The sequence below is a fragment of the Pituophis catenifer genome, unplaced genomic scaffold (genome assembly GCF_029215685.1).
Source record: "Pituophis catenifer annectens isolate HBS135680 unplaced genomic scaffold, rPitCat1.0.hap2 SCAF_1, whole genome shotgun sequence".
NCBI lineage: Eukaryota > Metazoa > Chordata > Lepidosauria > Squamata > Colubridae > Pituophis > Pituophis catenifer.
Genome location: NW_027256881.1, coordinates 65,459,061 through 65,472,269, shown reverse-complemented (window position 1 = coordinate 65,472,269; position 13,209 = coordinate 65,459,061). Strand labels below are relative to the sequence as shown.

The 13,209-nt window shown below is 37.9% G+C and overlaps 1 protein-coding gene across 1 annotated transcript in view; it reads left to right on the top strand.

The window, feature by feature from the left end:
• The window catches only part of KIF26B (kinesin family member 26B), a 352,803-nt gene that overhangs the window by 279,613 nt on the left and 59,981 nt on the right, over positions 1-13,209 (top strand). The window contains exon 10 of the mRNA XM_070950509.1: positions 895-1,054. Coding sequence (XP_070806610.1) covers positions 895-1,054 — 160 coding nt within the window. The remainder of the gene's footprint in view (positions 1-894; positions 1,055-13,209) is intronic.

Genomic DNA, 13,209 nt, shown 5'->3' with positions numbered 1-13,209 from the left:
AGAAGAGGCTTCCAAAGCAACCACTTGAATCTAAAAACGGAACCAGCTGCTTTAATTAATCAAAAAGGGGTCCTTTGGGTGGGTTTTTGCACATTCCAAAGCACCTTTTCTAAAGTTGCATAGTCATTCATATGCATTTGGCTTATACTTTTTCCTTGTCTGTTCAAGAGGTAGAGTATTAATTGGTTAATTTTAGCACTATATTAAAAAAAAACTACAGAATTCAGCAGGACTTGAGCAGTGGTGGGTTTCAAAATTTTTTACTACCGGTTCTGTGGGTGTGGCTTGGTGGGCATGGCATGGCTTGGTGGGTGTAGCAGGGAAAGGATCAGGAGTGAAATTCAGCAGGTTCTGACAGGTTCTGGAGAACCGGTAGCAGAAATTTTGAGCAGTTCGGAGAAACGGCAAATACCATCTCTGGCTGGCCCTAGAGTGGGGTGGGAATGGAGATTTTGCAATATCTTTCCCCCACGAGTGGGGAGGGAATGAGGATTTTACAGTAACCTTCCTCTGGAGTGGGATGGGAATGGAGATTTTGCAGTAACCTTTCCCTGCCACGCCCACCAAGCCACATCACACACACCAAGCCATGCCCACAGAACCGGTAGTAAAAAAATTTGGATTTCACCACTGGGAAGGATACTATAAAATCTCCATTTCCTCCTGATCAGCTGGGACTTGGGAGGCAGAGAATAGAAGGGGGTGGGGCCAGTCAGAATGTTTACTACCGATTCTCCAATCTACTCAAAATTTTCGCTACCGGTTCTTCAGAACTGGTCAGAACCTGCTGAAACCCACCTCTGGACTTGAGTCAGATTCTGGGGGATAAGCCCAAATCATGCTTTCAATGCCAAGGTATCATTTATTTTGTCACTTTTATTTCTTTTCTGACAGTGTCAGGAGGCCGTAGTCGCTTACATCTCATTGATCTGGGAAGCTGTGTTAAACCTCTCAGCAAAAACCGTGAAGGGGGTTCTGGGCTCTGCCTTTCATTGTCTGCATTGGGCAATGTCATTCTTTCCCTTGTCAATGGCAGCAAGCACATTCCATACAAGTAAGTGAGTTTTCTTGGTCTCCCTTCATGTTATCTCTCTCTTACTTATCTGTGCAAAGGCAATGAACTGAATTGCAGGCTTGTAATAGTTTTGCATATGAAAGTTGCAGAGATCATAAAAGAATCTCATGGATCAAATAGAGATGTGATATAGATCCACGGGCATCATTGATGGCTCCTTATAAAGTTGTGCAACTTTTTCTTGGTCTGAAGGCTGTATTTGGCCTCCAGGTCATGTGCACAGAACTACTCTCAAAAAGTAGTGTGCTGGAACAGGATAAGAATTTGTTTTGATTTGATTTACATTTAATTAAAATTAAATGCAGCTAATATGTTTAGTCTGCAGTTATGTATACAAAAGGTTTTCCCTTTCTATCACATTTAAAGGTATAATTGGTAACAGCTTTTGAAGGTCTCTGAGAGCTGCATCAATTGTTTTCAAGGCCCATACTTGGTCCTGAGGCCTCAGATAATTGTTTATGACATATCAGTCTTCCTAACCAGCAGAGAAGATTCATTGCTGAACTATTAGCATTATTGGCACACGTTTATTCAGGATTATAAAATGGCCACTTACTTTTAACAAAAAAGAATCCCTTTCAGAAGATGAAGTATTGAATCATTTATCATTTGGAAGAGGCCTCGTTTTCTTCGTGTTTATGCCATTGCTTTCAATATGAATGCCATTGTTAGTGGCATACTTGAAGGAAAAAATATAAATGACAAACAGGTATGTGTAAAGCAGCAGGATGTTTTGTTATTTCTTTCTTTGACTGGATGTATTTCATGTTTTTTGTTTGAAGTTATTTTTTTTTCATTTATTTAAAACCGTTATATCTTACTGTTTGGCCTGAAAGTCTCCCAGATCAGATTTGAGGGTTTTTTAAAATTTATATTTACATTAATAAAATCATACTAACGATATGTAAACAATTCTAAATAAATCCACCTGCTGTAAAATGAATATTGAGACTATAAAGGCCAGATTAGATTTAGAAGCTACTTGAAGCACCTGGGGGCATTCTTGATGGGATTCTATAGTTAGAGGCCACCACTGAGAAACGTCAGTCTCTAAAGCCTGACAACCTTGCTTGTTTTATGTGGCTTACTAATGAGCACAGTAGGACTTCATAAAATGCAGGTAGTTTCATGTTTTCTTCAAGGGTTTTGAAAATATCAGTTCCTATAAAACATTGGTATTAGCTAACTCCAGCAGCTGCTTTTCTTGGCAGTGTATATTTAAAAAAGAAAGAAAGAAAACGAAGGAAGTTTTGCATACACTATATTGGCAAGTGCCTGCTGCAGTGGTTTATAGCAATTAAGCTACAATTCTTTTGGGTTCTTGCACACATGGAGATGCCAGAACATTTATTCATGTTTGCATCTATCTCTTGAGAAGTGACACAAAACTGTCTCTTTGTAAGCTGCAAACCGAATCTATTTGTAAAAGGAACATTTAGCCTGTTCAGATGATTTGCCAACCATCAAATAAAAACAGTCCCAAGGATATAATTTATATACGAGCACACAGAACTAAAGTGGTAGTGCCCAGTTTTGACAAAATAAAAAGTCTGTAAATAAATTGTAAATTCTGTTTGTAGGATCAGTTCTGGACAGGAAGGACCACTAGATTGGATGTAATAAATGCATTCTGGAACATAATAGATTATATCCAATTAGGGCAATGTTAATTTAACTACCATTAAAAAAAGATGGGCAAAGTTCAGATAACACAAGTAGGGAAGTCAGACATATACATGAGTCCTGCTTGTTGTATGGAACACAAAGTAAAGCAATAATCCAGACTCAAAAGGACAGAAAAAGGTAATATCTCATCTCAACCCTACTTCCCATACACATATTTAAATTACGCTTATGGTAAACATTACTTTTTTTAATAATGAAAAGCATTTTATTTAACTTTCTTATTTAAATGTGCTTATTCTGTAGTAATTAAAAGCTATTAGGCACATGTGTGCTTCTGAAATTAACATACACAGGTTGAATGGAAACATGGATATTCAGTCAAGCATCAGTTCTGAGTGGAAATTTACTATATATTTATGCACACAAATAAGAAGAAAATAAGAAAACTTCAAACTAATTGTAAATTGCTCAGAGGGATTGGTTCTGCTTCTTGGTCACTATTTTAAAAAGATGGATGGGTGGGTGGATGGATGGATGGATGGATGGATGGATGGATGGATGGATAGTAATTCTAAATTTCCTACTTCAGCTAAAGCAATTTATGAGCATCCACATACTGTTATATCTATTACTTGGCCTATTAAACACCAGAACTCCAAGATGTTCCCAAGGATATATAAATGGGCCCCAAAACAGGTCTCAGAAGAGTCCTTGGGGAAATTAAGATCTTCATTTTTCCTTTCTAAAGCTTTTCTGGAAATTAAAGAAGAGTCTCTGTGGCATTTCTATTATTCTCAAGGTACTATTGCCAATCTGTGACAGTCTTGACAATTTGAGGAACACTGGTGATTCCAGTCTTTCTCTTCCCACCACTTTGGGAGATGAGACATCAGCTATTTCACTATATTAACCATCTTCAATAAAATATAAAAAGATTTCAGCGGAGAATCAGTATGCATTTTTATATTGTCAAATTTCTTCTTGAATAAGGAGCTCATTCTTTTCCACTTGCTGTAAAAACTCAACCAGTCTTCTAGAGAAGGTAACAGAATTATGGCCTGACATAATCAAGTTTCACAGGACTTACTTAAGGCAATAATGAGAAATTTTTATTAAAATGATTGCAGAAATTGTTACTACTGCTTTATTTCTCTAAAAGCATTAAATTATCTATGTCTGATTTCTAAGATGAATGTGTCTCTTTGGCCCTTCAATGAAAACTCATTTGCACAAATTCCAGATACTCCTTTATAATGATCATTGTTCAAAAAAAATGATGCTGGTTGCTAGGCAGCAGGGCTAATAATTCATAGTAATGCAAAAGTAATCATTTTATACAGTATTTATAAATTCCTTACTAAATGATATCAGTTTAATTTACTGTAGGACATAAATCTTACAAAACGTTATAACCTTCTACATCGTACTATAGAATTGCCAGTTTCAAGAACATAGGAAAACCATAGAAGTAGATTTGTGAATTTATTGAATTGTGAATGATAAAAATGCAGAATATGTATGTTAGTAAAATATTTGCTATTGTATATCATTCTCTGCCACTGCAGTGATTACTTAGAGTGAAGCTGGCATATGGATAGTGCCTGGTTTTGAAATCAAAGAGTAGGTGACAATCACGGTCAGGATGGTCTATTCTTAGATCAGGAGGTTCTGCTCACTGTCATTTATGTCTTAGTCACTTCCATTGGATTACTGCAGCATAGTCTACAAGGGGCTTGCCTTGAAAAATCACTTGGAAGCTTTAATTGGCCTAAAATGCAGTGATGCACACAATTTTGAATGCTCCAAAGTTTGCCCATATAACATCGCTACTGCATGAGCTACATTGACTTCCAGGTAGCAATCTGAAATGCTGGTTATCATCTTTAAAGCCATAAATGTCACAGGGCCAGTTTACTTGGGGGACTATCTACCTCTACGGAGTTTTGCCCATTTCACCAAATCCAAAGGAGTGAGCAGATTCCAGGTCTCCACAACCCTGCAGAACCAAGGGGGCATGCATTCTTTGTCGTAATGTCTCCCATAAGAAACAGCCTCCTTCCTGTGGTTTGGGTGGCCCCTTCCTCTTGGCCTTCCAGAAGAGTGTTAAAACTTGACTTTTCCCTCAAGTGTTAGGCCCAGGGTATGAGGGGAACTCAATATATGTGCCCTTTTTATGGAATTGTTATGCAGTGCCTTGGTTATTTATTTACTTTTCTTGCATTGTATGATTTGAAGTTTGAAGTTTATTAGATTTCTATAACGCCCTTCTCCCAAAGGACTCAGGGCGGTGTACAGCCATATTAAAACACATAGATTTATAAATCTATTTAAATTGCTTGTAGTTTTACATAGTTTTTGTACATACTGATGGCTTCCCAAAGTTATGTATTTTACATGGACAGTTATTTATTAAGCTAAAGTTATTTAGCTGCCCATTTCTATTCTATATTTCTAAAGGTTCAAAAAGACTTTGACTTTGTGTCAGAATGGTCAAACAATTGGCAACTCCAAATCTCAACCAACAAATGCTTTGTCTTATACATTGGCAAAAAGAATCAGAACACAAAATACAAGCTGAGTGGACATGACCTTGTAGATGACCCTCACTCTGTCAAGGACCTTGGAGTACTCATATCTAATTATCTAAGTGCCAAAGCCCACTGTAACAACATCGCCAAAAAGGCATTAAGAGTTGTAAACCTAATCTTGCGTAGGTTCTTCTCCGGTAATATCACACTACTAACATACAAAACATTTGCTAGACCAATTCTTGAATACAGCTCATCTGTCTGGAACCCGCACTGCATATCGGACATTAATACAATTGAACGTGTCTAGAAATATTTCACAAGAAGAGTCCTCCACTCCTCTACTCGCAACAAAATACCTTATGCCACTGGACTTGAAATTCTGGGCCTAGAAAACTTAGAACTACGCCGTCTTCGGTATGACCTAAGGGTAGCTCATAAAATTATCTGCTACAATGTCCTACCTATCAATGACTACTTCAGCTTCAATCACAACAATACATGAGCACACAATAGATACAAATTTAAAGTGAACCGCTCCAAACTTGACTGCAGAAAATATGACTTCAGCAACAGAGTGGTCAATGCCTGGAGTGCACTACCTGACTCTGTGGTTTCATCCCAAAACCCCCAAAATTTTAACCTAAGACTGTCTACTGTTGACCTCACCCCATTCTTAAGAGGTCTGTAAGGGGCGTGTATAAGAGCACCAGCGTGCCTAATGTTTCCTCTATTTGTATCTATTTTATGTATTCAATTCATGCTTATACTTATATATATTACCTAATACATTCTTGACAAATAAATAAATAAAAAATAAATAATAAATTACTATCCAATTGGCCTAAATAAATTTGTCAGCAGCATGATGAGTTAAATACTCTTTGTTCCCATACAGAGAAGTTTTTTGCTCCAACCTAAAATGCTCAAGTAAAATGGTAGCATTTTGTTTACTGATGTGTACTCTGCTGTCACATGATCATCGTCAACTACCAAATGGATTACTGTAATGAGCTGTCTATGAGGCTCCGTTGAAAGCCCTTACAAATTTAAGCTGGTTCAGAATGCAGTGGCAGGAGTAATTAATGGTACACCTGGGTATGCCCAAGTTGTATCTCTGCTCTGCAAGCTTCATTGGCTTTCAGTGTGCTTCTGGGTACAAATCAGGGTGCTGGTTGAAACCTAAAAAGCTCTTATGGTATGGGGCTTGATTATTTGTAGGGCCAACTCGTTTTGATTGCTACCTACCCTTTTGGAGAAAGTGAAACAGAATTGAATAGGGTTGAACAGAATTATTGAGCTTTAAATTTGTTAGCCACCCAGAGTCATTATTGCAAGAAAGGCAATAATATAAATTGATTAAAATTATTATTATTTGTTTCTTCCTTCTGGGGAAGGACAATACCTGAGAAAATTGGGGAAACTATCTGCCTATTAAAATTCCCAGTGATCTATCTAAGTTGTTAGCCACACGGTCATTTTAGATACTACTTACATGGTTGGATGGAACATTGTAAGGAATTCCTGCTGTTGTCTATCAGATAGAACATAGAACAAAGAATCATATGGCTGGAAGGGACTCAGAGGTCTTCTAGTCCAACCCCCTGCTCAAGACGAAAGATTTTATACCTTCCCAGTTAAATGGTTGTCCAGTGTATTTTTGAAAACCTCCATTGATGGAGCACCTACAACTCCAGAAGCAAGCTATTCTATTAATTAATTGTTCTCACAATCAGAAAATTTCTCTTTATTTCTAGGTTGGCTTTCTATTTAACAAGCTTCTACTCATTACTTCTTGCCTGTCCTCTGGTGCTTTGGAGAATAAGTCAATTCCCTCTTCTCTATGACAGCCTCTCAAGTAGTAGAAGACAGTTATCAAGTTCCTCCCGAATCCTTCTTTTTGATAGGCTAGAACTGTGATAGCGAACCTATGACACGTGTGCCACAGGTGGCATGCAGAGCCCTCTCTGTGCACGTGCCAGCCATCGCCCCAGCCCAGCTCTACCACACATGTGTGCACACCTCCTGCCAGCCAGCTGGTATTTGGGTCTCTGCTGCACATGCGTGGGGGTGGAGCGCATGTGGAGTGTGCATGCACGGAGGGGTGGGGCCCATGCGCGGGGGGCAGGTTGGTGCTGGAGGTTTTCCAGGCCCAAAATGGACTGCGGGGATGCCTCCCGGTGCGCCCCCGCACCCCATTTTGGCTTCCAGGTTGGAAGTCCTCATGCCCTGTTTTGGGCCTGGAAAGCCTCCTGCACCAACCTGGAAGCCAAAGCGGAGGGCAGGGTGCATACATGGGGTGGGGCACATGCGTGGGATATCCAGGGGGTGGGGCACATGAGTGGGGGCTCTCACATTGCATTTTGGGGGTTTGGGATGCGCACGACATGTGCACGCTTTGGGCACTCGGCACCAAAAAAGGTTAACCATCACTGGGCTAGACATACCTACCGTATTTTTTGGAGTATAAGATGCACCGGAGTATAAAACGCAGCTTAGTTTTTGGGGAGGAAAATAGGAAAAAAAATATCTGCCTACCAGGTATTCATCTGGCTAGCATCTTTAGTCTGGTCAGCTTCAGCACATTCATTTGCTGGTTTTTATCCCCTGCATGGGGATAAAAAACAGCTTCTAAAGCACAACTGATCTTTGGAGAGAGAAGCAATGAGAAAAGCAGGCAAACCATGAAGATCGTGTCACATGCTAGCGCCTTGTTAGGGCTGAAAAAAAGCTTCACAGCTGAGAGTCGGAGGGAGCAGGCAAAGCAGGGAAGCAGAGATCGCTTCACTCGCTAGTGCCTTGTTAGGGCTGAAAAAAAGCTTTGGAAAAGCTACATTCGGGGTATAAGACGCACCCAAATTTTCAGCCTCTTTTAGGAGGGAAAAAAGTGTGTCTTATACTCCGAAAAATACGGTAGCTCTCTCAAACATTCATCATACGATTTAGTCTCAAAACCTTTATCATCTTTGTTAATCTTCTCTGCACATTTTTAGGGTCTCAGCATCTTTTTTTTTTCTTTTTTTTTTTTGTATCATGGTGACCAGAACTGTATTCAGTATTCCAAGTGTGACCTCACTAGTGCAGTATAAAGTGGTTTTATCCCCCATTTAAAATCTTGATGTTATTCCTTTGTTGATGTAACCCAGGAGTACATCAGCAGATGAAATCTTCCATCTCAGGTGAAGCCTGGAATCTCTAAAATATAATGATGCTTTCCTCTTGGTACCTGCTGAGCAGCAGCAAACCTTTCTTTCCACCCAATATTACTGTTTTCCATTTAATGTTTATAGTTGTTGTGATCCTATTTCTATAATATTGGACAAAGAACTGATTACATTCCTATGATACATTCCTAAGATCTATAAGAAACATATTATCTCATGCATGAAATCCTCTATGACCATATTTGCACTCTGTTAATTCATATTCATGTACTTGCTCAAGCATATTTATAACAATTTTAATTGCTATTTTTCTTCTACCGACAATTTTTGGATGCAAATGAGTGTTATGTCTCTACCTTTTGCACATATGGGAATAAAATACCAGCATTTTACTAATAGAAATGTGCAATCCAGTGAAAACATAAACTCTGTTAAAATGAATATAAGACAAAAATTCATTCTATTTCTATTTAGCTGGGAACAGTTCCATTGAACCAGAAGGGTCTTACTTGTTATTGGTGTGATTTAGCCTTGCTGATTTCAATAAGACCATTAGTACTTGCTGTTTTAGAGCAGTTCAGGCACATGATGTAGTAGGCTTTGTGACAGAAGAATAAAGAGAGACTGCAATGCAGAATTAGATATAGATGTAATTAATTAATTAATTAATTAATTAATTAATTATTAAAATATAATTATGTACAATTTCTACTTTACACAGCTTTAAGAGGTAAAGATAGCTGAGAATGCACATGTGAACCACTAATCTGCCTATTTCCTTAAATATGACTTGAAATGTTCTCATGAGCATTGGTAATTTTTAACAAAGAACAATATGATAACCCATCTTTGTTCTTTTCGGTGATTGCAACACTAACAATAACTGAGCAAAAATAGATTTTCTCCTTCACAAAGGACATGTTAGATCCCCCCCTTGGAAGGCATAATTTGGCTGAAAATTTGACACAATAAGACAGTAATTAAATCTTTTACATGATGCAAGACTGGTAGCCATTACAAATGGGTTCACGGTGTCTGACTATTATGCCTGACCTCTAAACTTATGTCTTTTCCGGATTCTGTTTTCCCATATTTTCCTTTCTGTAAATAGGGTTTTCTCACCTGTAAGTAGCATTTACCTGCTTATATTGTCTGCATTCTTGTTTTGGGAATCTTTAACTATGAATGAAATCCCAACAGAATACAAAATTAATTTTGACTAGTGTTTCATGTACGTGGAAGATCTGAACATCATTATTTTTTGAATAAAGCTGAAACATGCTCCTGTGTGTAGTAGCCCAGGATAAGGGAATAAGACAGCTACATGGTCTATTCAACTATATCAAATATATATATTTGATTGCTAATGGATTCTGGTTAATTCAACATGTCTATATTATCTGCATATAGTAATGAATGTCTAGAAACTGACATGAACTTGAAAAGAATTTATGCTAGTATAGTTCAATTAGATTGTTACAAATATAGTCAGAGCCTATTATGATTTCAGAAATCTGTAGCAGTGAATCCCCTGATTATCACCTTGGATGAAGCAACCCAAATAGGTGCCAGTTTTTAAATCCTGCCAAGCCTGGCCTGCTCTTCTGTTTCTATTGACCATTCTCCTGGCAACAAATAATATATTTGAAGGAAATGCCTATTTTTATACGCTTTCATAAATTGTTTGGATTAGTTTGGGTGGTTCCTTGCATAATTATTTTATAACCCATTTGTTAGAGCATTTTGTCATGTACTAAGCAAATCAAACCTATTAAAGTGGAAACATTTCCATTCCTTTAATTTACCCCTACTGAGAGATTTATACCACTTGGGATGTTTATATGGTGATTAACAGTGCTATAACAAAGAATCTTAATTTGAAACTTGGCAAAGCTGCCTTTTATATTGCCTTTATATGAGTCTCGTATGTTACTATTTAAATCAATCCATATATTTATCCTTCCCACTTGGAGTAATTTGTGTGAATGCTACCTAACTCTTCAGAGGAGTAGGTGTGAATGCCGATAGAACTGAAAGACAAATAAGATTTTTCTGACATTTTCATTTCCAATGAAGACTTTTGCCTACTGGATATATAGTTATCCGCTTTCTATAATCACAAGCAGTACTAATTTTTATAAACTTTCAATTTTTTACTTTAAAAGTCAGTTCTTCAAGACTGGGCTAAAATATAGACTCTTCTTGGTTCTCTTATGTTTTCTCCTTTCTTTTTAAATCTTGGCTATACGAGCAGCAGAGAAGAGAATCAGTGGCTGAAAGATTGTTTCCCTTCTGAATCTCACATATCATGAATTTCTTGAAATGTACTTTGCCAGATCTCCCAAAATCTCATGTTGGCCAGGAGATGAAGACTAAGGGAGGGGATCTCTTCAGCCTTAATGAAGTCAACACAGGCCAAGTCATGAAAAATAAAGGAAAAGGGATGTTGAAAAGGTCAACTGGAGGGCAGTGTGGCTTTCTAATTTAGAAGTAGATCCAGGAAAAAAAAAACCAACTTTCCAGGAAAATGTTATTGGAAGGGTGAGAGAGGGTATATTTATTTTCTTAACTAGTCAAACAAGTTATAGTGTTTCATTGTGTCCGCTTATCTACAGCATAAACACAGCCCTTATAAAGGGCAAATCTGAATCCCAACAATATGGAGAGTAGAACTGTAAATACAATCACCTGCTTTTTGTGTTGTATTTGTGATGATTGCATTGATTTTATGTTAGTCTTCCTCAGATTTTCTTTCCCTACTTTCAAACTTGTTATTCACAGATTTTCATTAATTATTACCTAAAGTAATTTATACACTGTTGCACTATTAATTTACACCTTAGCTTCCAGAGCAAGAATCAGAAATGTTCATTTCCAGACATTTCATTCATTAAGTGATACTTCAATGAAGCGAACGGTATGTTCTTTAATTTAGTCTTAAACTGCTAATACTCTAAATCTTTTAACTTCTCAAAGTAAGACATGGGAGAGATTAATGCCATAGTTGCTATCCCTTAAAAACATTTTCTGAATATTCAAATCTCTGTGGTTTACATGTTTATACTACATATCATATCTATGTAATAATGAATGCATTGGGTTTACTGGGGTCATTCCTCCCTGCAGGAACATGAGGCCTGTTGTAGAACAGGTGACCTGTTCTAATTGATTGAGGGGGCTTAGGAATTTTCCTGAGGAGTTGACTGGTTTAGCAACTTCTTGATTTCTGCCTGAAATTGGGAAGTAATTTGGGCCTTGCATCACATCACTTCTATGTGTCCTTTCTCTCTGTGAGCACCAATCTAGTAGTATATTTTAGTTTACTAATGTGTTCCAAAAGATGAAGCTCTAGAAGATATCCTCCTGGAGGACCTTGGAGGAAGACCTAAAGTGACTGATTGGACATGATAGGAGCCCATATCGGGATTACCTCATGGCAATAAGGGTAGGAAAATGTCACCTGCCCTTACTCTATCTGCTGATAGCCATCCAGTGGCTTTTTAGGGTGACCCATTTCCAGGGGGCAGTGAGCAGAAGAGGACATTGTGAAGAACATTCATATTATTTGTTAGATAAAGTCATTCAGATCTGCTCCAAGATAAACTCCAACTGGGCAGGCCCAACTGAAGTTTCTGAAGTTCAGTCTTGTGTAGTGATGTAGGATGAGTAAACTGGAATAATGCCTGAAGAAATGGACAGGATTCTTTTCTCTGTTAATTTAGACACCTCTTTAATGATTTGTTACGGTAGCCAGGAAGGTAATCTGTGGTTGAATCCATGCTGGAGTGCCAACCTTGTTGACAGAGGGAATTGTGCCTTCAGCGTTGAAGGAGGCAGTGGAGTGTTCCCTTCTCAAGAGACTAGCCTTGGGCCCAGTGATTTTGGACAAGTATCATCATGCCTCCAACCTTCCCCTTTTGGGAAAGTTTATTAAGAAGGTGTTTCAGACTGCAGTTACAGTCTGGAAATTTCTAGACCCATTTTAGTTACGTTTCAGACTAGGATTCATTCTTAAGGCATCCTTACAGATATACCCGTGGACCTGTGGCAGATTTAGGATGAAGATGGTGCATTTATCCTAGTGTCTCTTAATCTTTCAGTGGTGGATGTCCATGCCTTCTACCATGAGGTCCTTTCCTATGACATTTGATATAATCTTATGTCCTAGAGACATGATAACCTACTCTGGTCCAGTTATCTCTGTGCTTTATTTTTCACATTTCCCAAGATTAGTGCAGGACGACAGTGTTACCCAGAAAAAGATTTATTCAGAAATTCTGGGATCTTGGGAAAACAAATTCTCTTTTTGGAATTTGGAACTACTTTTGGAAAAAAAGAGGGCTTTGGTAATAATGAGGTTCATCTTTTTAGCGTTGCCTTTGTCTTCACTGTAGCTAAAGACATAATAGGATTTCATCCTTGGGAGGTGAAAAGATGATTACTTCATAGCCATGTAAGTTTTTAATTAAGAATTAATTACATTTATATCCCAGCTTTTTTCCTGAAGAACCTGGGGTAGCTTATGCAGTTCCCCTCATTTTAGTCTCAGAATAACTGATGTTGAATAGGCTGTGATCTAGAGACCAATTCAAGGTTACCCAATGAGCTTCATGGTTCAATAAAGTTTTGAATGAGACTTTTGTTAGTATTGATCCGTGACTAATTGTGTTGTTAAACACTAGGAAGCAAGAGGGGAAAGTATGACTTACCTGCATATTGTCTATAGTAAGGAAAGGCTTCTTGTTAACCTATTTGTCCTACTGTTCAAAAGAACAATATATATGGACAAGCAGGTAGCTTTAATTTATCTTCAGGT